At 41.6% G+C, this 26,529-nt stretch overlaps 1 protein-coding gene across 2 annotated transcripts in view; it reads left to right on the top strand.

Annotated features, from left to right (window-relative positions):
* Positions 1–23,628, top strand: part of PALM (paralemmin) — a 264,993-nt gene extending 241,365 nt beyond the window's left edge. The window contains exons 6-9 of one of the 2 annotated variants that reach the window (XM_075352808.1): positions 16,403–16,424; positions 16,519–16,578; positions 18,435–18,566; positions 20,446–23,628. In XM_075352808.1, coding sequence (XP_075208923.1) covers positions 16,403–16,424; positions 16,519–16,578; positions 18,435–18,566; positions 20,446–20,963 — 732 coding nt within the window. In that variant the 3' untranslated portion in view covers positions 20,964–23,628. The remainder of the gene's footprint in view (positions 1–16,402; positions 16,425–16,518; positions 16,579–18,434; positions 18,567–20,445) is intronic. The other variant, XM_075352799.1, reaches the window with a different exon arrangement.
* Positions 23,629–26,529: the final 2,901 nt, after the last annotated feature.

Here is a 26,529-nt window from a genome sequence, read left to right as displayed (position 1 = left end):
ATGATACCGAGCACAGATACAGCATATGGCTGTAGGCTGCAGCCCTCAGCTGTGCGCTTATCTTGGCTGTGCAGCAAAATAAGATGAACCGCATGCTGTTTTTTTTTTTTTTTTTAATTAGTGAAATAAATCATTTTAAAAACCAGTCTGCGGTCCCGCTCAAACTTTGATACCCAGCTGGGTAGGCTGGGGGGCCCAACAAGCATGGGTCTTCCTAGTGTAAGAGTAACAGCCCACAGCTATTGGGCTTTATCATGGCTGGGTATCAAAATTTTGGGGGACCATATGCTGTTTTTTTTAATTATTTATTTAAATAATTTTTTTAAAAAAAAGGCGCATGGTGTTCCTCTTATTTTGATACCCAGCCAAGATAAGGTCACAGCTGGGGGCTGCAGCCTGTTGCCGTATGCATTATCTGTCCAGGGTATCATAATATAGGGGGATCCTCTGCCAATTTTTTTTTTTATTTTTACTCCAGTCTACAGTGACCCGCAGATAGGGTCTGTGATTGGTTACAGTCAGACACTGTGTCACACAGGCTGGGGACACTGTCTGACTGCAACCAATCACAGATACCAGGACTGCCGGTGGGCGAGGGAAGCAGTGAATATGAGCGGCCCCGGAAGAAGAGTGAGTGGCCCAAAAGCAGTTATAGCTATGCCGGAGACTAGGTAAGTATAGCGCGCTTGCTTTAGCCCGGCACCCGACTAATTTTGAAATCGCAAGGATCCAGACTTTTACAGTCCGGGTCCGTCCATCACTATTTAAGAGAATAACAATTCAAGGTTTGAAAATTGCAAAGATTTCAAATTTTCAGTTCAGCTTTATCTATATAAATAGTATATTCATTCCTCAATCAAGCTTTTGGACTTATTTCTGTTACATATTTTAATAATTTAATAGATTATATGACCTTTGATGTTTGTATATTGCTTTGCATATGTTTTGCAGTATCCAGATAATCAGTGTAACTTTGCTTACAGTAATAAGACACAATATACAGTACACAATAGTGTTGTATATGCCAGGTAATACTTGTATTATTATTTATTTAAAGTGCCTTCACAAATAGAACCCTTTGGCCAACTGGTAGTTGTACGTCAGTAGGAATAACACTTCCTGTGGTGGCTTTCTGTACTCGCCTTCATTTTCTATTTTACTTTTTTTTCTTTTGCTTAGTTTTTACAAAAACATCATTACCAAGGATTTTTTTTTGGCTAGTTTCTAGCTTGTTTGATTGCAAAAATCAGAGGCAGATCTAGGTATTTCAGCACTTGGGGCAAGAATTCAGTTTGGCATTCACTTCTACACACATTTTAAGCGGTGAGTAGCCATCATGTGACCACTTATAAGCAATTTGCATACTTACAGTCACGTGCCGACTAGCTGCTCTTCATAATTCTCTCAATATTCAGTGAAATACTACAGTCTCTGCTTCATTCAGAGAACCAGAAAATTATATATGAGTGGTCACGTGATGACTGCACTGGATCTGGAAAGCACAGCCAAATCCTGACAGTGAGCATAATACAAACTGTTAGAATTGGGCATGCTACAGTGCTTAATTTTATAATAAAAGGAGTTTGAAAGTGTACAGTTAGTCTATGTGACTTCAGTCTTCTGAATACTCACAGCTTGCGCACTGCACGCTGTCAGGATACTCCAGTACCGATGGTAGTAGGCGAGCATGTATTCACAAGTACGTGGTATGCATACTTCCGGCCACATTCCAACTACACATGCGTGGCCTCACTCTGTACAAGTAAAATTACCAAAAAATGTATAGTCGGCATTTAATCGTAAGGATGAAAATTGCATTCTTGCAGTTACATGACCTCCCACTTTAGCACTCAACATCGGAGAATCCTGACATCATGTAGCGTGCATGCTGTGAGCATTCAGAAGTCTGCAATAACATAGAGTAGATGCTGACTTTCAACACAAACCTGAACAACCACTTTAGTGCACCTCATCTAAATACAAATTTAGTAATGTTTAACTTGTCAGATGGCACACTACTTTATTAACATGGCTATGAAATAGTTTCATAGTTCTTAAGGTTCAAGTTAGACTTAAGTTCATTGAGTTCAACCAATGGCCTAACATGTTGATTTAGATGTAGGCAAAAACCCTACAGAGCTCCACGTCATGGGAAAAGATTACTTACTGACTGCACATACGGCAGACTAGTTCCCTAGATCAACATTCCATCATAGAATCTTGTAGTCATAACCTGGAATAATCTTACAAGTCATGGATTGTTACATGTGTTCAAGAACAGAACCAATAACAGCCAAAAATACATCACCAGAAACATCAGTTCAGAAATACAGCACAAGAACCACCATCAGTACATAAATAAATCTTCATAACCACTATCAGTACAGAAATATATTGCCAAAATAACCATCAGTACTAAAATACAACATCAATACCCCATCAGTACAGACGTACATCACTAGAACACCCATCAATACAGAAATACATCACTAGAATCACTGTACAGAAAAATATACTATATGTCACCAGAGCTACCAATAGTTTTTTAAGAAATCACCACAACCACCATCAGTACATGAATACATCTTTTAAACGACCAGCAGTACAGTAATACATCACCAAAACCACCATCAGTCATGAATACATCACCAGAACCATCATCAATACAGGAGTACATAATCTTAACTCCCATTAGTAAAGAAATATATCACCAGAATCCTCATCAGTACAGGAATATATACAGTGCTGGCCAAAAGTATTGACACCCCTGCAATTCTGTCAGATAATACTCAGTTTCTTCTTGAAAATGATTGCAATCACAAATTCTTTGGTATTATTATCTTCGTTTATTTTGCTTGCAATGAAAAAAACACAAAAGAGAATGAAACAAAAATCAAATCATTGATCATAGTATCATAGTTTTTAAGGTTGAAGGGAGACTCTAAGTCCATCTAGTTCAACCCGTAGCCTAACATGTTGATCCAGAGGAAGGCAAAAAAAAAAAAACCCAATGTGACAAACAAGTTCCAATGGGGAAAAAAATTCCTTCCTGACTCCACATCCGGCAATCAGACTAGTTCCCTGGATCAACACCCTGTCATAAAATCTAATATACATAACTGGTAATATTAAATTTATCAAGAAAGGCGTCCAGGCTCTGCTTAAATGTTAGTAGTGAATCACTCATTACAACATCATGCGGCAGAGAGATCCATAGTCTCACTGCTCGTACAGTAAAGAATCCTCGTCTGTGATTATGATTAAACCTTCTTTCCTCAAGACGTAGCGGATGCCCCCGTGTTCCAGTCGCAGGCCTAGGTGTAAAAAGATCTTTGGAAAGGTCTCTGTACTGTCCCCTCATATATTTATACATTGTGATTAGATCCCCCTAAGCCTTCGTTTTTCCAGACTAAATAACCCCAAGTTTAATAACCTGTCTTGATATTGCAGCCCACCCATTCCTCTAATAATCTTGGTCGCTCTTCTCTGTACCCTTTCCAGTTCAGCTATGTCCTTCTTATATATCGGTGACCAGAATTGTACACAGTATTCTAAGTGCGGTCGCACTAGTGACTTGTACAGAGGTAGAACTATATTTTTTTCATGAACACTTATACCTCTTTTAATACATCCCATTATTTTATTAGCCCTGGCAGCAGTTGCCTGACACTGTCCACTAAAGTGAAGTTTACCATCCACCCATACACCCAAGTCTTTTTCTGTGCCTGTTTTACCCAGTGTTCTACAATTAAGTACATAATCATACATTTTATTTCCTCTACCTAAGTGCATGACCTTACATTTATCTACATTAAACTTCAATTGCCACTTCTCAGCCCAATTCTCCAATTTACATAAATCTCCCTGTAATATAAAATTATCCTCCTCTGTATTGATTACCCTGCAGAGTTTAGTATCATCTGCAAATATTGAAATTCTACTCCGCATGCCCCCAACAAAGTCATTAATAAATATGTTGAAAAGAAGCGGGCCCAATACTGACCCCTGTGGTACCCCACTATGAACTGAGACCCAGTCCGAGTACGTACCATTAATAACCACCCTTTGTTTCCTATCACTGAGCCAGTTTTTAACCCAGTTACACATATTTTCCCCTATCCCCATTATTCTCATTTTATGTACCAACCTTTTGTGTGGCACCGTATCAAAAGCTTTTGAAAAGTCCATATACACAACATCCACTGCATTTCCCTGGTCCAGGCTTGAACTTACCTCTTCATAGAAGCTGATCAAATTAGTTTGACAGGATCGATCCCTCATAAACCCATGTTGATACTCTGTCATAAGGTTATTTTTCTTGAGATACTCCAGTATAGCATCTCTCAAGAACCCCTCAAGGATTTTACCAACCGTAGAGGTTAAACTTACCGGCCTATAATTTCCCGGCTCAGTTTTTGTCCCCTTTTTGAATATTGGCACCAGATTTGCTATGCGCCAGTCCTGCGGTACCGACCCTGTTATTAAGGAATCTGAGAAGATTAAAAATAATGGTCTATCTATCACAGAACTCAATTCCTGTAGTACTCTGGGGTGTATGCCATCCGGGCCCGGAGATTTGTCAACCTTAGTGATTTCGAGGCGGCGGCATACTTCCTGCTGGGTTAAGCAGGTAATACTCAAGGGTGAATTTATGGTATCACTGGTAATGTCATCTGCCATGGCATTTTCTTGTATAAAAACCGTAGAAAAAAAGTCATTCAGCAGGTTGGCTTTACCCTCATCCCCTTCCACCATTTCACCAAGACTATTTTTAAGGGGGCCAACACTATCGCTCATCATTTCACACAAAACTCCAAAAATGGGCTAGACAAAAGTATTGGCACCCTTAGCCTAATACTTGGTTGCAAAACCTTTAGCCAAAATAACTGCGAACAACCGCTTCCGGTAACCATTAATGAGTTTCTTACAATGCTCTGCTGGAATTTTAGACCATTCTTCTTTAGCAAACTGCTCCAGGTCCCTGAGATTTGAAGGGTGCCTTCTCCAAACTGCCATTTTGAGATCTCTCCACAGGTGTTCTATGGGATTCAGGTCTGGACTCATTGCTGGCCACTTTAGTAGTCTCCAGTGCATTCTATCAAACCATTTTCTAGTGCTTTCTGAAGTGTGTTTTGGGTCATTGTCATGCTGGAAGACCCATGACATCTGAGGAAGAACCAGCTTTCTCCCACTGGGCTCTACATTATGCTGCAAAATGTTTTTGTAGTCTTCAGACTTCATAATGCCATGCACACAGTCAAGCAGTCCAGTGCCAGAGGCAGCAAAGCAACCCCAAAACATCAGGGAACCTCCTCCATGTTTGACTGTAGGGACCGTGTGTTCTTTTGTTTGAATGCCTCTTTTTTTTCCTGTAAACTCTATGTTGATGTTTTTTCCCAAAAAGCTCTACTTTTGTCTCATCTGACCAGAGAACATTCTTCCAAAATGTTTTAGGCTTTCTCAGGTAAGTTTTGGCAAACTCCAGCCTGGCTTTTTTATGTCTCGGGGTAAGAAGTGGGGTCTTCCTGGGTATCCTACTATACAGTCCCTTTTCATTCAGACGCCGACGGATAGTACGGGTTGACACTGTTGTACCCTTGGACTGCAGGGCAGCTTGAACTTGTTTGGATGTTAGTCGTGGTTCTTTATCCACCATCCGCACAATCCTGCATTGAAATCTCTCGTCAATTTTTCTTTTCCTTCCACATCTAGGGAGGTTAGCCACAGTGCCATGGGCTTTACACTTCTTGATGACACTGCGCACCGTAGACACAGGAACTTTCAGGTCTTTGGAGATGGACTTGTAGCCTTGAGATTGCTCATGCTTCCTCACAATTTGGATTCTCAAGTCCTCAGACAGTTCTTTGGTCTTCTTTCTTTTCTCCATGCTTAATGTGGTACACACAAGGACACAGGACAGAGGTTGAGTCAACTTTAATCCATGTCAACTGGCTGCAAGTGTGATTTAGTTATTGCCAACACCTGTTAGGTGCCACAGGTAAGTTACAGGTGCTGTTAATTACACAAATTAGAGAAGCATCACATGATTTTTCAAACAGTGCCAATACTTTTGTCCACCCCCTTTTTTATGTTTGGTGTGGAATTATATCCAATTTGGCTTTATGACAATTTTTTTTTTTTTTCATTGAAAACAAATTAAATGAAAATAATAATACCAAAGAATTTGTGATTGCAATAATTTTCAAGAAGGAACTGAGTATTATCTGACAGAATTGCAGGGGTGCCAATACTTTTGGCCAGCACTGTAAGTAGAACCATCATCAGTAAAAATATACAACTCCAGAGCCAACAGTAGTACAGAAATAATCACCAGAACCACCATCAGTACATGAATACATCACCAAGTTTATAACAGCTAACAGTTCTAATGTCAGGTCAGCCCTGTCATACCAGCATGCTAGTGATGCTGGCGTCCCTCTGTACCTTGTGCAGTGTACCTGCTTCCCTCTTCTCTGCCATCCGCGTATAAGTGCAGTCCCCGCCTGTTGAGCCCAGTGGATGCTCATGTGATGGTCGGCTCTGCTCCCACTTAGGCTGCAGGCTCTGCACATGTGTGGAGTTTACTGCTCTCCAGCCTTGGGGGTGCGCGCGCACACCTCCTCATCTTTTATAGGGAGATGTGCGCACCTTGCTAAGGTGTCCCCAGCCTATTGCTGGGAGGCCCCAACTATTTAGGGCTTCTCCTCCTGATAGGAGAGGCAGAGCACTTTGTATCATTTTTATATGTGTCTTGATATGTTTCCTGAAGGGCTGGTGTCTTCTGTTCCTGAGTCCAGTATACTCCCTGAGTCTCTGGTCACCTATATGAAGCTGTTATCCTGTTTGCAGTCAGGTTAATCATTGTCCTGGATCTTCAGGTATCTGCATATTCAGGGACCGGCGTATCTGGTTACTGGCATTCCACCTGGACTCCAGCCTGGTCCTGTGTCCTGTATTTGCGTTCCTGCCATGTGATGTACCCTGATAACCTGCCATGTGATGTACCCTGATATGCTGCCACATCTTGCTTTCACATCCACAGCTTGCCTCTGCAGACTTCCATCTTCTCTGGTTTTCTGCAGAATTGGTCTTCTGTGGAGTTAGTAGAAAGTCTTACACATTACCAAGGCAGAAGTATGAGTCTTGGGATGCCTTATATAGGCCTAAGAAATACAACACATGAGAGCACGCTGGGCTAATTGAAAAGGTCTAGTGGACCGGGTACAGTTGCGTAACAGTACCATCTCCTCAAAGGGCCCCTCAAGCTAAACAAAAGTCCATAACCCACTGCAACAGTGTTGTTACTGTTGTGCCTTTGGGTCCATAGTCCTGGTATACTGTTACAGAAAGTAGCCAAAGTAGGTGAGGTGGATTATCTAAGCCCAAGGTCGGAGTGGGCACATGGGCCACGGTTGTTGGTGCAGCAACAGGCAGATGTTGCACACAGGAAACAGATAGTAGAATTACTGGAGGAAAACTAAAAGTCATAAAGGGTTCCTGGAAGCCGCAAGCTGACAGGAAACATCCTGGAAACCACAGGTTGATACGTAGAGGCAAACTTAAAGTTTTAAGGTGGTCCTGGAAGCCTCAAGCGGACAGAAGACGTATCTGAAGCCGCAGGAGAACACATAAAGGCAAACTGAAAGTCTTAAAGGGGTCCTGGAAGCCTTAAGCAAACAGGAGACGTCCTGGTAGCTGCAGGTGGACACGTAGATCCTAGCTGAAAGTCTTAAAGGGGTTCTGGTGTGCATATGCGGTGTCCTGGAGACCACTGACAGGTAGCAGGGCTACTGGAGGCCACAAACAAGTGAAGTCTGAAGTCTTCTCCCACCCTACATACTCTCACAACAAATTACATTACATTAAATCTTTGGTTTCTTCAGTTCATTGTAGCGCTTACCGTACTGATGTTCACCTTTCCTATGCGGCACAGGAGAGTGACTACAGCATCATGATCAGATGACGTGGTCATGCTGCTAACATAATCCTGACCCAGAAGTGCTGGGGATCAGGGCTTCAATTGTACACCTGAAAGACGCATGTAGCATTGAAAGCTGGGATCCAGCTTGCTACATCTGGCTTAAAGAATGGCCAAGTCCCATTCTGGGGAGATGGCAAATTGAATTGGAGAATCGGATCAAAGGTGCTGACAACTTCATTTCTCCATCTTTTCCATTACCTGTCTCTGCATATATTTGACTACACTTAGATGACATTCAAGTGCAGTCCTATGTTTTTCAGGTATCCATCGACTTGAATGGGTGCGTGTTGTGCACAATTCGCTGCCAATTGCAGCATGCAGTGATTTTTTTTTCTTATGCTGTTTATAGGGGCTATGTGTGTGCACATACTGTATATAGTGAGGCTTTGTTTGGGCTCATACTGTATATAGGGAGCCTATGTGTCCTCCTTACAATATCCCAGACTCATTTATTAATCACCCTGATTATTGTCATTTCTCTGTTATCAGCCACTTTATGACTCCTGGGCATTTCCCTTGAACATTAACGGTAACCATACTATCATATGAATGATCCACGCCATTTGGGACCCTCTTTATGGTACATATATCCAATTTTTGTGTTCTCTTTAACCCATAGGGATCTATTATACTCAATCCTTGATAGTGGAATGTCATTCTAGCCCATACAGGCACTTAAGTAATAATAATATAAAACATTTTTTTGTTCATTCCTATCGCTGCAGTAATATCCAATACGGACTTACTCAGGTCCCTCTTGACGAACACGACAATAATTTAGATCTTTGGCCCACCTATCCACGCGCATAAGGTAGATTCATGTATGATACTCATATCTCAGTAACTCCATGTCATACTGTTTATTCATTGATGTCTTGGTTTGGCTTGTTAGACGGACTCGGCCCTCCTCTTTATAATATTCCACCTCTTTGAGGATCTAACACCCTGTATTCAACAGGTATGCCCCCGACACCCTGTTATCCGTTTCTTTGTTCTCCCCCTTTTTCCTTCTGGAAACATCTTACTCTTTTCCTCCTCTTTTTCTTTTTCTTTTTTCTTCTTCTTCTTCTTCTTCTTCTTTCTCCTTTTCTCTCTTGTACTTTATCCAACGATATGTGTTGATAATTGTATTCTTTACTCACATAGCGCTATTCTTATTTAAGAATCTTCGTATTTACCTGATACATCGGGTGCTCCTCTGAAAACCTACTCAGAAAAATGTTTACTCTGATTTGACATAGGTATGTCATCCATTTCTGCTCTTTGTTATGCCATAATATATCCTGTAGATCTCATTAAAATAATCCCTGTTACCATGGGAATTCCTCATGCAAGATAATTGTGGAGAGCTCTCTACATACTTTTGTTCTTTGTCATGTAATTTTTTTGTTCAAAAAATTTTTTTGTTCTTTTAGTTTGTTTTTTTATTTTCTTTTGTCATTTTACTAATGTATCATATGTGTCTTTTTTTTCCTGTTATGACATCCATGTATATTACATATGTATGACTATGTTTTTCTTTTCTTCATATGTATTAAAAAATTCAGTCCTTGAAGAAAACCTTCGGGTTGAAACGTCGGACAAAATATAAAAATAAAGATGTATTTTTGAGCACCATTTTGGATATCTCTCATATAATTCTTTTAGTGTGCCGGAGTATATTTGCTATTTTATGTGTGGGCTCATGCTGTATACCATGGGTCTCTGTGGGGGCTCATTCTGTTTATAGGGGCTATGTGTGTGCTCATGCTGTTTATAGGGAGCTATGCGTGGGCTCATCCTGTATATAAGAAGACAGGAGAAACAGCGAGTTTTATTGCTCAAAAAAGAAATGTGTTTTTTTATTATTCATTAGATAAACAGTTTTTAATTACAAACATTTTTTAAAATGCAAATTAGAGGTAAGGATGAATATAAAGGCAAAACGGGCCTGCAAATATCAAAACAAAGGCCAATAATAAAAGAGGATCCTAGCAATATTAGATAATTTGTTATAACAATCAGGAAAGGCCAATCTAAAGATATATACATATATACCTGACACAAAAGACATGGCTAATAAGGTGCAACAATCAGAGTTAACCACATAGGTGCAAGCATAGTACTAGATTCTCCCTACTAGTCCACAACAATTCTAGGTGCTGTTTTGTACATCCCTAATTGAGAGCACTTATGTATGTTGTGGGGCTATGTGTGGACTCATGCCGTTTATAGGGAGCTATGTGTGTGCTCATTCTGTATATAGTGAGGCTATGTGTGGACTCATACTGTATATAGGAAACTATGTGGGGGCTCATACTGTTTATAGGGGGCTATATGTGGCCTCATGCTGTTTATAGGGGGCCATGAGTAGCATCATACTATATATAGGGAGGTTTGTAACAGCAAAGGAGGATCCAGAAAGAAGTCCATGAAGATATTGAATTAAAAGTGCCTTTATTTAATTCTTGTTAAAAGCATGGATGAAGACAGAACACAGGGAGGATCGCAGCCTTCATATTACACGTTTCGAACAGTGGACTTGTTCTTAGTGATACTGACAGGTTGCTGGATTCTCCCCTTCCCTTACCCGTAAATACCTCCTACACCCTCCATACCTGCCTATACCAGCTGTCTTATCTGCATCAGTCATCCCAGCTTAACCTGCATACACCAGAGACTGTACATGTCTGTACCTGAGCCCGTCTCTTCCCTGGGGATCAGCACAGTCCTGGACACTGCCCAGGGAGAGTGGCACCTGATGTCCACCGGCAGTCAAACCCATCCTCAGCTTCAGAGACTTTGGCAAATACCCGGTTGGGTAGTTAAGCCCTCCTATGTCAGGGTAAGCCCGAGTCCTTCCCGTGGTCCAGTGGGTCCACCACTGCTCGCAGTAACTTTGGTGAGCATTACAGTGGGCACACTAGGTAAGGTGGATCCTCAAAATCCAAGGTCACAAGGATCATGTGCGTCGGAGCAGCAGTTGGGAGTTACACATGGGAAACAGATAGCAGAGTTACAGGAGACAATGTAAACGTTTTATAGGAGTCCTGAAACCTGCACTTCCAGGACCACTGTTGGGCAGCAGGGTTACTGGAGGCTGCAGACAAGTAACTCAGGGACCGAAGACCACAGGCGAGCAGGAAAAGACCTGAAAGCCTGTTGATCAGAATTGTGCATAGACAAACTTAAAGAGCTATAGAAAGTCTTAATATGATGGGTGCTGATAAGTCTTTGTGATCTTTTTCTGTTTCTATGGTAATGAATGTTACATTCCATGAAAACCTTATGTGTCTAAATATATGTTTTCAAAATGTTGTGTTTGTTGCTTTTGGCAACAGTGTTCTATGCACACGGGAAAACAAAATGGCGGAGTCTAATGTGATATTCACAGCAACTAAGAGCACAGGAGTGATAAAATTCTTGTTTCTGCAAGGAACATCCGCAAAGGATATTCATGCTGATATGTCATAGACATTGGGGATCAATGCCCTTCATATTTCTCAGTTAAGAACTGGGTTGCCAAATTTAAAATGGGCCACTTCAGCATCAATGATGAGGAATGTCCTGGACGACTGAGAGTGATGGTTGTTCCTGAGATTGTTGATGCTGTGCACAACCTCATACTAGAGAATAGATGAATTTCAGCTAAAGTAATGGCAGACATCATGGGGATTTCCCGTGAAGGTGTTTGTATCATTATCCATGAACATTTGGACATGAGGAAGCTCTCTGCAAAGTGGGTCCCCAAACGTTTGACAACAGATCAGAGAAGCATGCGTGTGAAAACCTCTCAGTCCATTTGTCAGTGTTTCTGGACTACTAAGAACTTCCTGGATCGACTGATCACTGTGGATGAGACCTGGATTTATTTGCATGACCCTGAAAACAAGGAGCAAGCAAAAGAGTGGAGGCACAGTGGTTCTCCTCATCCAAAGAAGTTCAGGGTGCAAAAATCAGCCACTAAGGTGATGGCGTCTGTGTTCTGTGATAAGGAGGGCGTGCTGCTAGTGGACTACCTTCAAAAGGGTTCCACCATCAATGAAAGGTATTACATTGAACATTTGGACCAATTGCAGGCAGCACTGAAGGCCAAAAGGCGCGGCAAGCTGTCCAAAGGAATCTTGCTCCTGCAAGACAACGCATCCACTCACACTGCACAAGCGACCATGGCAAAACTGGCATAGCTGGGCTCCCAACTGGTTGACCACCCACCTTATTCACCAGATCTAGCTCCCTCCGACTATCATCTGTTTCCAAACCTGAAGAAACACCTCAAGGGTACCAAATTTCACACCATGTCTGATGCCATGGCTGCTACGGATGCCTGGTTTGAGGCACAACCAAAATCCTTCTTTTTGCTAGGCTTACAGAACTTGGAATACTGATGTAAGAAATGTGTTGACATCAGTGGAGAGTATGTGGAATAAATATACAGTTTCACCATCCTATCTCGTTTCTTTCTGGGTAAAGCCAAAGACTTATTAACAGCCCCTCGTACAATACCAATATACAATATAGGCCTAGGAAGTACATTGCAGGACCATATCAGGCTACTTGGATAGCCTGACACGAAGCAAAAGAAAGTCTAGTGAATCGGGGCAGACGTGTAACATACTGTAACGGCCATACAAGATTAATGATCCTTCAAAATTATTTTCACTACGGAAAAAAATATTACTGTCCCCCACTAAGCAAAATAAACTAAACATGGCGAAAAATTCATGCCCATACTGGCTCCTGTAGTCTGTAAGTAATATTTTCGATTGAATAGAAAAAAATTGACAAAAGATACTGGACAGAAGAAATAATATATTCCCTTAAGTTGACAGAGAAATTGCTGTATTTTTCAAGGAGCCTGAATAATACTCATAGAGCACACTCAGACAAAATAGAGCTATATAATGCAGACACATCACATGTGATTCATTTATAACTTGACATCATTTTACCTCAGACAATAATTGTAGAATATGTTTAGTGTTGTTAATGAAAAAAGAAATCTGTTTCACTAAAGGCTACAACAGGATACTCACCCAGCCACTCATATTTTCATTTAAGGAACCAATTACTGATTGGTCTCATTGGAGAAGGATACAACATCTTATGTAGTTTGGAGAGTGAATGACGAACAAGAGTGACTGGGCAAACTGACATAATTAATTCTCCCTGATTTTTGGTTAAAATCCCAGTCTCTATCCCTTTTTGGACAAACTCTGACAAGGTTATTTGAAAACCTGAACTGGATTACTAGACAACTTCCTGATAGGTTATTTCCTGGAATAACATTTCTAAATTTAAAGTGGTTATGTGGATATTTTTTTTACAATGTTACTAACTACCTGCCTGTTGTGCCCGGCGACAATCTCTGAGAGCACAGAGTGGTTACAGAACGCTCCCACCATCGATTCAGTGGCTTCAGCTGACGTCACATCGACAAAGTGGCGGCTTTTTCTACTCTGCTGTATTGACAGGGTATCACTGCTGTAGTCATGCTGATTGGCAGCTGGCTCACTGCTGCAAACTGTAGGAAACCAGCTGTTAATCAGCATGATGTCGGCAGTCATGCCTCATCGAAAAAGCAGACCGAATAAGAAGCTGCCACTCTGTTCATGTGATGTTAGTGGAAGCCTCTGAAATGCCGGTAGGAGCAGTCTGTGATCAGCTAGATGATAGTGGAAGACACAGATTTTTTGACAGTTGCCTCTGTTAGCAACTACCTACCGGTTGGTTTTTACTACTAATAGTATAAAATTCTGTGAAACTTGGAGGTGTCAATCATCACCTTCATTGAGAGGAGTAGTTTGTAAAATGGGGTCACTTACAGGGGGATTCTGCCATTCTGGAACCTCAGGTGCTCTGGCACGCCATGGCACCCACAAATCATTCTTCACTCCAATGTGGTACTACTTGTGTAACAAATTGTTTGGTCCATTTTTTTTCTTTTAGCTATTTTGAAAATTAAAAACTTGTGGTTAAAACAACATTTTAGGGGAAAAAAATAATGTTTAATTCCACCGCCCAATGTTCTATAATTCCATGAGTCACCTCTGGGACTAAAATTCTCAATGCTAGATGAATACCTCAATAGATGTCATTTCCAAAATGGGTTCACCAGTGGGGGGATCTTAGGAGCTCTATTAGGCTATGTGCGCACGTTGCGTACAGTCACTGCAGAATTTTCTGCAGCGATCTGAAGAGCACATGTGCGCTTCAAATCGCTGCAGAAAATGTCCGTAGAGAAAAAAAAGCCGATTCCATGCGCTCTGCCTGCAGCTCCTGCCATAGACAGAGCGGGAGCTGCCGGCAAAGCGCACAAAAGAAGTGACATGTCACTTCTAGAACGCAGCGCTTCGGGCAGCAGCCAAAGCGCTGCGCTCTAAGACGCCACATGTGCACGGCCCCTGCACAATCTCCATAGACTGTGCAGGGGACGCAGGACGCATGCAGTAACGCTGCGCTACAAAGCGCAGCGTAACTGCATGAATTACGCACACGTGCGCACATAGCCTAAATGTGACATGGCATCCACAATCAATTCCAGCACAATATGCACTTTAAAAGTCAAATACTGCTCTTTCTCTGAGCCCTTCCACTTGCCAAAGAGTAATTTCCGACCACATGGCGTATTGTCACACTTAGCAGAAAGTGCACAGCAAATTCTGCAGTTCATTTTCTCCTTGTGAAAATGAAACATTTGGAGCTAATGGAACATTTTCAAGGATAAATATAATATTTCAAATTCACAGCCCTAAATTAAAAATTCCACAAATCACAAGTCATCATGGTTTCAAATGCTTACTACACCCCTAGATACATTTCTTAAGGGGGCAGTTTCCAAAATTCGCTCATCTGTGGGGAAAGTCTGCTGTATTGGCACTTCCGGCGCTCACCAAATGCGACATGGTAGACACAATCTATTCCAGCAAAAATGTCAGTCAAAGAACACTCCTTGTATTCAAATCCCTGTTGTGTGCCGAAATAGTAGTTTCTGACCATATGTGGGGTATTGGCGTACTCAAGATAAACAATCTGTTGTGCAATTTTTCTTGTTAGCTTTGGGAAAATTAGAGATTTACAGTATAGAAACATTTCTATGGAGAAAAAACATGAACCAATAATGTGTACTTTTGTGAAGCACCTGTAGATTTAAGATGGGCATTCCAGAGGTAGTACCACATAAAGTGGCACATGACAGATCCAAAGGGTTTGTCAACTTCTTCTACGACTATGTGTCAGTTCCCATCTTTTGCCACATTAAAGTAAAACAACTTATACTCACCTCCCATGTTGGTGCCACTCCAGCAATGTCGGCGCTTGCATTTTTTGGGCTCAGGTGAGCTTGCGACATCACTGGAGCCCTGCGCCCAATCACTGCTGGCTTATTTCTCCCAGCCTTCAGATGTATGAGTAGTCAACAGAAAGTGGGAGCTGCAGCTGGGTGCTCACTTCCTGTTAATACTTATGCATACAATGGCGGGGAGAGAAAAGCCAGCTGTGATTGGGCATGGGCTCCCGTGATGTCACAAGCTCACCTGAGCCCAAGAAACGCAAGCGCTGGAACAGCACCAGCATGGGAGGTGACTATAAGTGTTTTTATTTTAATGGGACAAAACGTGGGGAATTAGAATGGATTGTCCCAGTAGTGGACAACACCCTTTAATAAATTTGGCCTGGTTGGGATGGTGATACCTGGCTTTGGAGTTAATGGTTTAAATTTTGATATAGAACCTCATTTAATAGGGCTAAGTCCTGTTCAACCAAATCCTGTATAATAATCAGCGCCTCCACTGCATTGCAGGTGGAGGAGAGAGGGGCTGGTAAAAAAATGGATTTTGTAAAATTAGATTGTAAGCAATTTATAAGTTCCCCCTGCAGTGCAGAGTGGCTTTTTAGATGTTGTAGATTGGAAAGACATATCTCACCATGATAATATAAACATGTACATTCATCATTATTGAATGAGAATCAATTATTAATCTGAAGTTCTCATATCAGCTCCAAAAACAGATAATATAGCTAAATGAAATTAAACCGCTCACTACAGTCTTGTGACGTGTTATAATCAGGAATAACTTGGAATTAACCTATATTCCAGGGCCTTGCCTCATACAAGTTGAATTTTAGGCCCTTGTCAATGAAGCAGAATCAGTTTAGGCACCTGAGTGTCACACCCATAGACTGCACAAACAGCTGAAGCAAGCGGTTTATAGTTACCATGGTAATGCAATTCATAGCTGGGTCACATATGTGGATTGTTGATCTGCCTTCATTTAGGATGTTGCACTCTTTGAAGTTTTGAAGAGAAATATCTTAAGTGGGTCACATTACAGGAACGTTATAAAACAATAGAATGATCTTAGAGGGACTATACAGTACTTTGATTTATCTATTCACTTGGATTCATACTTGCAAACACTAATTACTTGTCTTTCCTTTCAGACCACAGTGAACACTGCCAGAGGTAAGTTCTAGTGTATTTTTTAATTTAGGTCTAATGAGAGGTGGAAACAGGTAAAAATTCAGCTCTTCGTAATATCACTGTATTTTTTCTGTAGATCAGACTATATCACAGTCCCCTGCTAAGAAGACAGATAGTCCAGATATAATGAGAGCAGGTAAGTGGATATCAGAAGAAGCTAACAAGTTTTGCAGCATCTCATAGTGTGCGGCACATTGCTTGGCTGTCTTAACATTCAGGGGAGAGGCATGGCTGGGCTCTTCTCAAGTTAACAGTGGTCATGTAATATAGCCATGTAATCTGAAGACAAAAGCTGTACTGAGAAGGGATATTTCATACTTTGCGCAGCACTGAAATGGACATTGATCAACCAAACAGCATGCTTTGCTTTTTTCGGTCCCTATGGCTGGCGCTACACACAGACTTTTGCTAGTGACTTTTCATGAGTGGCGGGATGGCAGCGTGCGTGAGACTTGCATGCACATTTGACCCTAGATCTTTCTTCTTGATATTTGTTTACAGTTTCATAACATTTTCATATACGTGTGACTAAATGTATTCTCATGGTCTGCCACGGTTGCTGCCATGATTCGAAAAGTCTGTATGTACCCTGAGCCATCTAGAGATCTTGGGCAGACAGCTTCTCTCCCCATAAAGGACTGTAATCTATATGTAAGTCCAATATACTTTAATACATGATGGATGCGTGGGAAAATAATAATTAAGAACATGCTGCACCTTAATCTGTTACCTAACTGTACATTCCTGTCCATTTTTTCCTCTGATACAGACATTGATAAGAAAAAATACAGAGGAAAAATAACTCTTTTGTGGCATAAACAAAATTATTAACCCAAAATCTTTTTCTGGATTAACACTTAAGGCTATAGGTTGAACTTGATGGACTTATAACTACCTTCAACCTATAAAAAACTATGAAAATCCCTATACCGTGTTTCCCCATGTTCATCTCTATGCAGCTGTTACACTCAGCTTAGGATAGTTGAAATGATTGTGATGTGATCATCAGGCGGGCAGTAACGGTAATACAACAGGCAGAGTGCAGGTGCAGTGCAGGACTCTGAGCAGTCCGCAGGATTATAGGACAGGACGGTGAATATTCATTATCTTAATTAGCCATGCACTTGCTCTCCGCAATCATTGGCGGCACTCCTAATCTGAGAGTGACAGTGTGTATGTCTGTGCAGCTGTCACTCTCAGCTTAGGATAGCCACCAAGGATTGCGATACAATCCCCGTACAGTGATACAGTACAGCAGGCATAGAGTGTCTGTGCCGTGCCAGTTCTCAGAGCAGTGGGCGGAATTCTGAGGGAATATGGGTTCACTTAATTAGTCGGCACTCCTCATCTGAGAGTGACAGTGTGTATGTGTATGCAGCTATCACTCTCGGCTCAGTATAGATACCAAAGATTGTGGTGCAATCATCAGACACTAATACAGCAGACAAATATTAGACACCTGAAAAAATAAGCCCTAGCACATTTTTCAAAGCAGAAAAGAATATAACCCTCTGTCTTATTTGGGGGGGAAACACGGTAGTAGGCTAAAATAATAAATACCATACAAACAATTTCAACACTAGTGATATCAGTCTAACACCAGGATATGTAAAATAATATTTTGCAACTACATTTCTCTTAGAACAAAATGTTATTTTGCTGATATCCATAAATGAATTATATCACTAACGCCATATAATGTTCTTAGCATCTTAGCAAGTCTCCTTACACCAGCATACTGCTATAGCGCAATGAAGCCCGACCATGCTGATCCACAGTTTGCTGCTGGTGCCCTTGGTTTCCTTACAGCATGACGGATTAAACAAACTGAAGAAATGGCTGTTACCCTGCTATCTTCCTGCTTCGCTATTCTCACTTTACGCACACTTCCTCCTGTATCTACCGGCCCTTGCTTGCTGCCCCTCAGCAGGATAATGGGAGGTAATGAGGGGTATTGTGAGATTTAATGTCACTGTCCTGTTTGTGTCCCAGCAATGTACTCTGTGGAGATTACTGTAGAGAAGGACAGAATCACAGGGAAGACTAAGGTCCTCTCTAGCAACACTGTGCTCCCTCAAGAGTACCCCCTGCAGGGGGTCAAGGTGTATGAAGATGCACAGAAAGGTAGGGTGCTGTGAAAGGTCAAGTGTTTTCTTTTTTCATTAGGAGACAATTTCAGTAGCAAACATTTGATCATACCATTGTATCATGACATACACAGTTACTTGGACATCAAATTGCGACCAGTTGGCCACACTTAGATGTTCTGGTGTTTGTGTAGTACCGGTAGTAATATAGTAATGCAGCTCCTACTTTCAATTTACTCTCCCACTTCTTTCTATAAATACATATTGTGCAGTTTTCTTTCAAGTATCTTATTCCTTTAGACTACCTATATTAATATGGTCATTTTCTTCACATAAAATGATCCTGTATATCACATACAATGGTTGTAAAATCATATTGTAATTTTACGTTTTCTATGTTTTGGGACATCTATCTTAATAATAATAATCTTTTTATTTAATGAACTCATGACCAAGCCATGTTAGCCCCTTACTGACTAGGCACATTTTTGGGTTTTATCATACATGCATATTTAATGGCTCTCAAAAATGTATTTGTTTGTATATTGAAATAATTGTTGCCACTTTTTCATGATACAGAGAGCTTAATTTTTATGCAATTATTTATTTTTTTTTTAAAATCCTTTTTTTTGCTTATATCCAGAAAAATGGAAATAAAAACAGGAAATACTTGCCTATTCTTTAATTTTTGTTTAATAGGATTTGATTGTGTTCCCCTTTTTATACAAATTATTTTTATATTTTGGACATATTGTTTTTCAATAGGAGAGAGGCTAGAAATACTGATGGGTGAGCATCCTCGCCACTGCTTGATACTTAATCAAGTATCAGGGTGCTCAGGTACACTCAGTGCTCGGCCAAGTATCATGGGTGCTTGGATGTCTCGTTTGTTAAAAATCAAACAGAAAGCGCCGGCTTGCTTCACTGAAAGATGTGAGATGGCACCCCAGTGAGAGCCACTTGCAGTGTCTGAATGGCTTTCACTGGGGGTAAAAACATTTTCAGATGTAATGTGTCCAAAAAAAACAAAACCTGGCCTTCTTTCCCTGGAAGTGCTTTGTTTATGACTGGCTGTACTTGGGCGGAGAGCTGAACTGCCCAATCATTGACTTCCATTATACTTGTTTCTCGAATCGGCCCATCTGAGCGTCTGACCTGCTCAACTCGATTAAAAAGCGCTATAGCATCATAGTGTTCACTCATCATTTCGAGCACTGAGCATTGTACTGCCCATCACTAGCTATAAAATGTTATTCAGACTTGCAGCATCTCCGTTTTTCAGGAAGGGGTTATTTTATTTTTTAATTTATTTTTGCTTTTTATTACTTTTTTGTATTTTATCCATTATGCCCCTCCCTGCGCCTTTTGGAGGGTGGAAGGGGTATTTTAACATATCATTATATTATTTTTATTGCTGTTTTTCCATGTAACTGGAGCTGTCAAATTAGCACCAGTTACAGGAGAATTTCAGACTTCTACCTCCATAGCAGAGCTGACTGGGTCTCCTGAGACACAACAGCTCCAGTTTCCTCCCTACTCTCAAAATCACATGTTTACTGGGTCTACAGAAGAAGCAGAGTAATTGCTTCCTTATCTCTTCCTAATCTGTATACTCAAGCACTGGTTCAGTTCTTTGTATACAGTAAATCAGAAAGTACACATAGGAATAAACCATGTTCATCTCTCTGGGAAGTTTGGCTACAACTGACTGCTGGTTTCCCACCCCAAAGCTTCACAATCTTGTGCAAGCTGCTGCACTGGTTTGACATTCTAAAATATCAGTGCAGGGTAAACTGTTGACTACCCAGATTATTATAGTCTGTGTTAAATTCAGAACTAGTTAAACAACCTCTTTTAATGTTGTGTGTCCACAGTATGCGATGTACGTCCTCATTATCTCTTTAATTTGTCTACAGTTGTACATGCAGTGAGATCAGAGGTTGCAGCTCCCAATGATACCGTCCACCAGCTCAGTTCCACAGAGGTAGAGGATCTGATCCACAAGGCAGAGGAAGCAACCCTTAGTGAAGTTTCCTTGACATCAGATGAAAAAAACTCAATCCAAAGAGCATCTCCTCGAAAAGAAATCCCCGGTGTACAGGCTCGACCTCCTGAGACATCATTGGGCCCAGAGCAACCAGTAACCATGATTTTCATGGGCTACCAGAATGTGGAAGATGAGAATGAAACAAAGAAGGTTCTGGGTTTAGAAGAAGCCATCACTGCTGAATTAGTTGTCATTGGTGATGGAGAGCAACAGCCAGCTGCTGATGGAGAAGTACCTGAAAAGGCACAGCACCCTCCCAATGGTGCTCCTGTAGAAACTCCCAACAAGAGTGAGAAGCCAGAGACCAATGACACAACAGCACCCAAGAGTGGAGAGCAGGATTTAACTATGAAGAAACAGAGATGCAAGTGCTGTAGTGTGATGTAAGCAGGTGACGTTAGGGAAAAGGTGTGCCTTTCCTCTAACAATCATATACCATAAAGCCTGAAACTGGAGGTTGTACTTTACCATTAATTCTGGATGGAGAGCTACTACCCCTAAGCCTTTAGTTTATAAAAGGGGTACTCTTTCTATCCGCCTCAGCCTATGAGGGAGTCCCCTCCATGATTCAAAACTTTAACGATTGGCTCTTTTCTGCTATATACACTGCTCCTTATGAAATCTGAGAGCACATTCTCTTAATAATCCACAAACAATGTGGGTAATATTCATCCTATTCTGGGTTTGTAAGCTCTCAGATTAGAAAGGAGACTTCCATTTGCATCAACTTCAGATGTATGAGAGGAGCATCACACGACTAGCAAAGTGTTCATTCTCCTTGGCTATATTTGCTTCTGGTATTTCCTTCTGAAGAATCTGCAGCTCTCTCTATATATGAAAGCAACTGCCATTTTGTATCAAGTAAAATCATCCAGTGACAAATGAAGTAGATGCCCCCTATTTCCTCTACCTCCTATGATCATTTTTTATAACCACCAACCTGAACTGTTTAGAGGGAATCTCAGAAGATCTAAACTGCAGGTTGGACAGACAAACAAATAGATGAATTAAATGTCGGGTACATAAAGGATTTTTCAGCTGAATGTGTTACACCACAGGACAATTCAGGAACTGATGACAATAGTAATGAGACAATGTCAACATGGCCCACGTGTCTCAAGTAAATTGCAGGTTTTGAGATTTTCAGTAGGTTGACATTTTACGATAATTCAATTACAATTGAAGAACAAGAATCAGAAAAGCAATTTAGTTTGTCCATTTTCCAAATATAGAAGAACAGATATTAAGTTTTGACTGAAACAGAATTAGCATACACTTAAATATTGACCTAAATGTTGTATTAGCAACTTATAAAGATGTTGAGTAATGAAAGCTTAAACAGATTAATTGCAAAATTCTGTCCATTCTCAATATCGGTGTTTAGCGCGTACAACTAGCCTCGTTTTAGAATCCCTGTGTAAGGTCTGACAAGTCATTTGGAATGTGCTCCAGTGTGTGACAAGATTATTGTTACAAGTATAGTCATAGTCATTTGCATTGGTTTTTGTGTTTTATTAAGAGTGAAGTCCAGAGATGTGATATGAAAGTGTAACTTTATTTTTTTATCCCTTAGCTACTGTATATGATTTAATATTCTGCAAAACATTGTATTGATGTGAATAGAGAGTTGCTGCAGGTTCTACTGTTATGACCTTGACTTTCACCTTCTAGCCTTTTATCTATGACCCTTGTATGTTAACTGTGAACCCTATTACCCTGGCTGACTGTGTACCCATAGTGCGGGACATGAAGCTGGGTGGAGCCCGTGGGCCCCAGCCAGACTTTCAGTATATTGGTGCCTCTGTCACTTGCTCTGCCTGCCTGAAACCCATATCCAACCCTTCCCTATGTAAATTTCAAATGTAAAACATAAAAAAAACAAGTAAATAAATAAATAAATAAATAAATAAAATGTGTCATTTAATCTCATGATGCAACATGGTTTATGTCAGAATGACTTAGGCTGCTTTCACACTTGCGTTGTTTTGAATCCGTTGCAATCCTCCGCCTTGAGGAATTACGGTGACCGTTGCAGGAATCCGTTTATTCTTCATAGACTCCTATTAAGGGCGGATTGCAACTGATGGTTTTGCGTTGCATCCCCCTGTGGCGCATCAGTCGTTTAGTGACTGACCGTCGGGCGGGAGGAACGCGCAATGTAGTGTTTTTTGTTGCTGTGAAAAAACACACTCTGCAGGATTCCGTCAGGATCCGTTAAGGGGCATAATGAATGTATATGGTGCTGGATTCCGTCGTCATGCATCTGGCGAGGGATTCCAGTGCATGATTCCGTCACGTTCTACTGAGCATGCTCAGCATTTCCAGCAGAACGTTCTAAATCGTGTAAAAAAAACTCCTGGTCTCTCTCTCTCTCTCTGGAATTCGTTGCCTTTATTATCACACTATTTACAATGTATCAGTCACATGCGTCACACAACGCATTGTGACTAATGCCAAACAACGCAAGTGTGAAAGTAGCCTTAGCAAATTTCACATACAGTATCTTAAAGGAACACAACCTAAAAAGTATTTATCTGACTATAATATCACCCACATTGTTACGAGCCTGCAGCATTTTTTGCATGTTCCTGAAACAGTAGAAATCTTGCAGAAAAGACAGAGGTTAATCTCCTGCTGATCCTTCTGACCAGGTAAGGAGTAAGGTTTAAAGAGGACCTGTCACCAGGTCAAAGGTGGGCAGTTTTTGCTCTTATAATATAGCCACTTTCCCTCTGTAAAACCATAAACATTAGCACTAAATATTAAGGCCCTGGAATCGTATAGATGATTTAAAAAATAAAATACTCAGCAGCAGAAACTAAAACTGTCCACTTTTGACCTGGTGATAGGTCCTTTTTAACAGTGTTTCTGTTCTACGTAAGAAAGAAAATGCAGCCAGTTGTCTTACATCCCGACACAAGATTGGTAGGCGTGGTAGTGGAAATAGCTAATTACCTCAAAGACAATGCATTTTTTTAAGATTTATTTTTCAGTTTTGATTGCAAAAGCATTAGATTTAAAAGGTATTTAATGGACACAATTGTAATTAAATTAATATTTGCAAATAAAGCTAGTTGTCAAAAATGTACTTGTTCAAAATATCCCACTGCCTAAAGTCTATTATTTAGAATTGTTGATCAGTGTTGCGCTGGGTTACGTTTGCTAGTAGTCTTGATCTTAATAAGGTGAATTGTAACTTTTAAAAGGAATCTGACAGCTCATGCATGCTTCCAGATCCATGGGCAGCTTATATCATGCACTGGATGTATGATTTCAGCCATGTATGTTCAACCTTGAAATGTTCTGAGATTTCAAAGAAAATCATACTTAAAGTAGAGGACCTTTCACCAAAATTTTCATGTTGAACTGGATCCATGTAATGGTGGCCGCAGAGTGAAATAAAATATTCACCTGTCTGCTGCTGAGATATTAGCAATCAAAATATTTGGCACTTAATAAGTTAACGTTTATTAATTCCATGTGGTTGTTATTAGATAGTTCTCACTGGGGGCATGTACCTCTCTCCCTGTATGAGTTGGTCAATCATAAGCAGGCAATAACACACTGGAGAAAGAAGAACAATAACTTAGAGCATGTTTCTCAGTGTGTAAGATGTAAAGCGTGCTTTAAGCCCCCAACACACGCTTCAATATATCTCACAATCCGTCGTTGGGGTCAAGTTGTAAGTGACGCACATCCGGCATCGTTTGTGAGGTATCTGCGTGTGACATCTACGTGCGATTAGGATTGAATGCAAAACCGTTTATCGCAAACACATCGTATCTTTGTCTAGAATTGAGCGTTTTGTTGCACGAACCTAGTCAATTGTAACGTGTGACATCCCTCATACGATTTTGGTGTCTGATGCTATGTGCGCAGGTGTGCGCTCTGCACCGCAGCTTAAAAAAGGTCCACTTCAGAGCGCAGCTGAAAAGCTGCGTTCTGAAGCGCCTCACAATGTCTATCATTCACTAATCTCTGTCAGTCGGTCACTATCTCTGTCCCTCTCTCTCTGTCCATGTCAGTCTATCCCCCTCTCTCATACTCACCGATCCCCGATCTCCGGCGCGGCACTGCACGGCCTTCACACTGCTCCGGCGGCTTTTACTGTTTTGAAAAAGCCGGCCGCCCATTAAACAATCTCGTATTCCCTGCTTTCCAAGCCCACCGGCGCCTATGATTGGTTACAGTGAGACACGCCCCCACGCTGAGTGACAGGTGTCACACTGCACCCAATCACAGCAGCCGGTGGGCGTGTCTATACTGTGCAGTGAAATAAATAATTAAATAATTAAAAAAAACGGCGTGCGGTCCCCCCCCAATTTTAAAACCAGCCAGATAAAGCCATACGGCTGAAGGCTGGTATTCTCAGGATGGGGAGCTCCACGTTAAGGGGAGCCCCCCAGCCTAACAATATCAGCCAACAGCCGCCCAGAATTGCCGCATACATTATATGCGACAGTTCTGGGACTGTACCCGGCTCTTCCCGATTTGCCCTGGTGCGTTGGCAAATCGGGGTAATAAGGAGTTATTGGCATCCCATAGCTGCCAATAAGTCCTAGATTAAACATGTCAGGCGTCTCCCCGAGATACCTTCCATGATTAATCTGTAAATTACAGTAAATAAACACACACACCCGAAAAATCATTTATTAGAAATAAAAACACAAACATATACCCTGGTTAACCACTTTAATAAGCCCGAAAAAGCCCTCCATGTCCACCGGAATCCAGGATGCTCCAGCGTCGCATCCAGCGCTGCTGCATGGAGGTGACCGGAGTTGCAGAAGACACAGCCGCTCCTGTCACCTCCACACAGCTAATGAAGAGAGCCGCGTGATCAGCTGAGCTGTCACTGAGGTTACCCGCGGCCACCGCTGTATCCAGTGACAGCGGGTAACCTCAGTGACAGCTCAGCTGATCTCGCTATTCCCTTCATTAGCTGTGTGGAGGTGACAGGAGCGGCGGTGTCTGCTGCAGCTCCAAGTCCCCTCCATGCAGCAGCGCTGGAAGCGACGGTGGATCATCCTGGATTCCGGCGGACATGGAGGGCTTTTTTGGGCTGATTAAAGTGGTTAACCAGGGTATATGTTTGTGTTTTTTATCTCTAATAAAAGATTTTTTCGGGTGTGTGTGTTTATTTACTGTAATTTACAGATTAATCATGGAAGGTATCTCGGGGAAACGCCTGACATGTTTAATCTAGGATTTATTGGCAGCTATGGGCTGCCAATAACTCCTTATTACCCCGATTTGCCAACGCACCACGGCAAATCGGGAAGAGCCGGGTACAGTCCCAGAACTGTCGCATATAATGTATGCGGCAATTCTGGGCGGCTGTTGGCTGATATTGTTAGGCTGGGGGGCTCCCCATAACGTGGAGCTCCCCATCCTGAGAATACCAGCCTTCAGCCGTATGGCTTTATCTGGCTGGTTTTAAAATTGGGGGGGACCGCACGCCGTTTTTTTTAATTATTTAATTATTTATTTCACTGCACAGTATAGACACGCCCACCGGCGACCTGTCACTCAGCGTGGGGGCGTGTCTCTCTGCAACCAATCATCGGCGCCGGTGGGCGGGGAAAGCAGGGAACACGAGATTGTTTAATGGGCGGCCGGCTTTTTCAAAACAGTAAAAGCCGCCGGAGCAGTGTGAATGCAGTTCCGCGCCGGTGATCGGGGATCTGTGAGTATATGAGAGAGGGCTGCTCAATTCAGTTACTCAGGAGTTTAGTGGTCACCGGTGAGTCCTTCACAGGTGACCGCTAATCAGGGCGTGACACAGACAGAGCCGCAGCATGACAATGAAGTCAGGTGAAGTTCACCCGAGTTCATTCTGACAGTGCGGCTCTTTCTGTGTCTGCTGTCATCTGCCATTCAGCTCTGCTACATGGCTGTCTGTGTCTGCTGTCAGCGGCCATGTAGCAGAGCTGAATGGCAGATGACATAGTAA

The sequence above is a fragment of the Anomaloglossus baeobatrachus genome, chromosome 1 (assembly GCF_048569485.1).
Source record: "Anomaloglossus baeobatrachus isolate aAnoBae1 chromosome 1, aAnoBae1.hap1, whole genome shotgun sequence".
In the NCBI taxonomy this organism is placed as follows: Eukaryota; Metazoa; Chordata; class Amphibia; order Anura; family Aromobatidae; genus Anomaloglossus; species Anomaloglossus baeobatrachus.
This window is presented reverse-complemented; position numbering and strand designations above follow the sequence as displayed.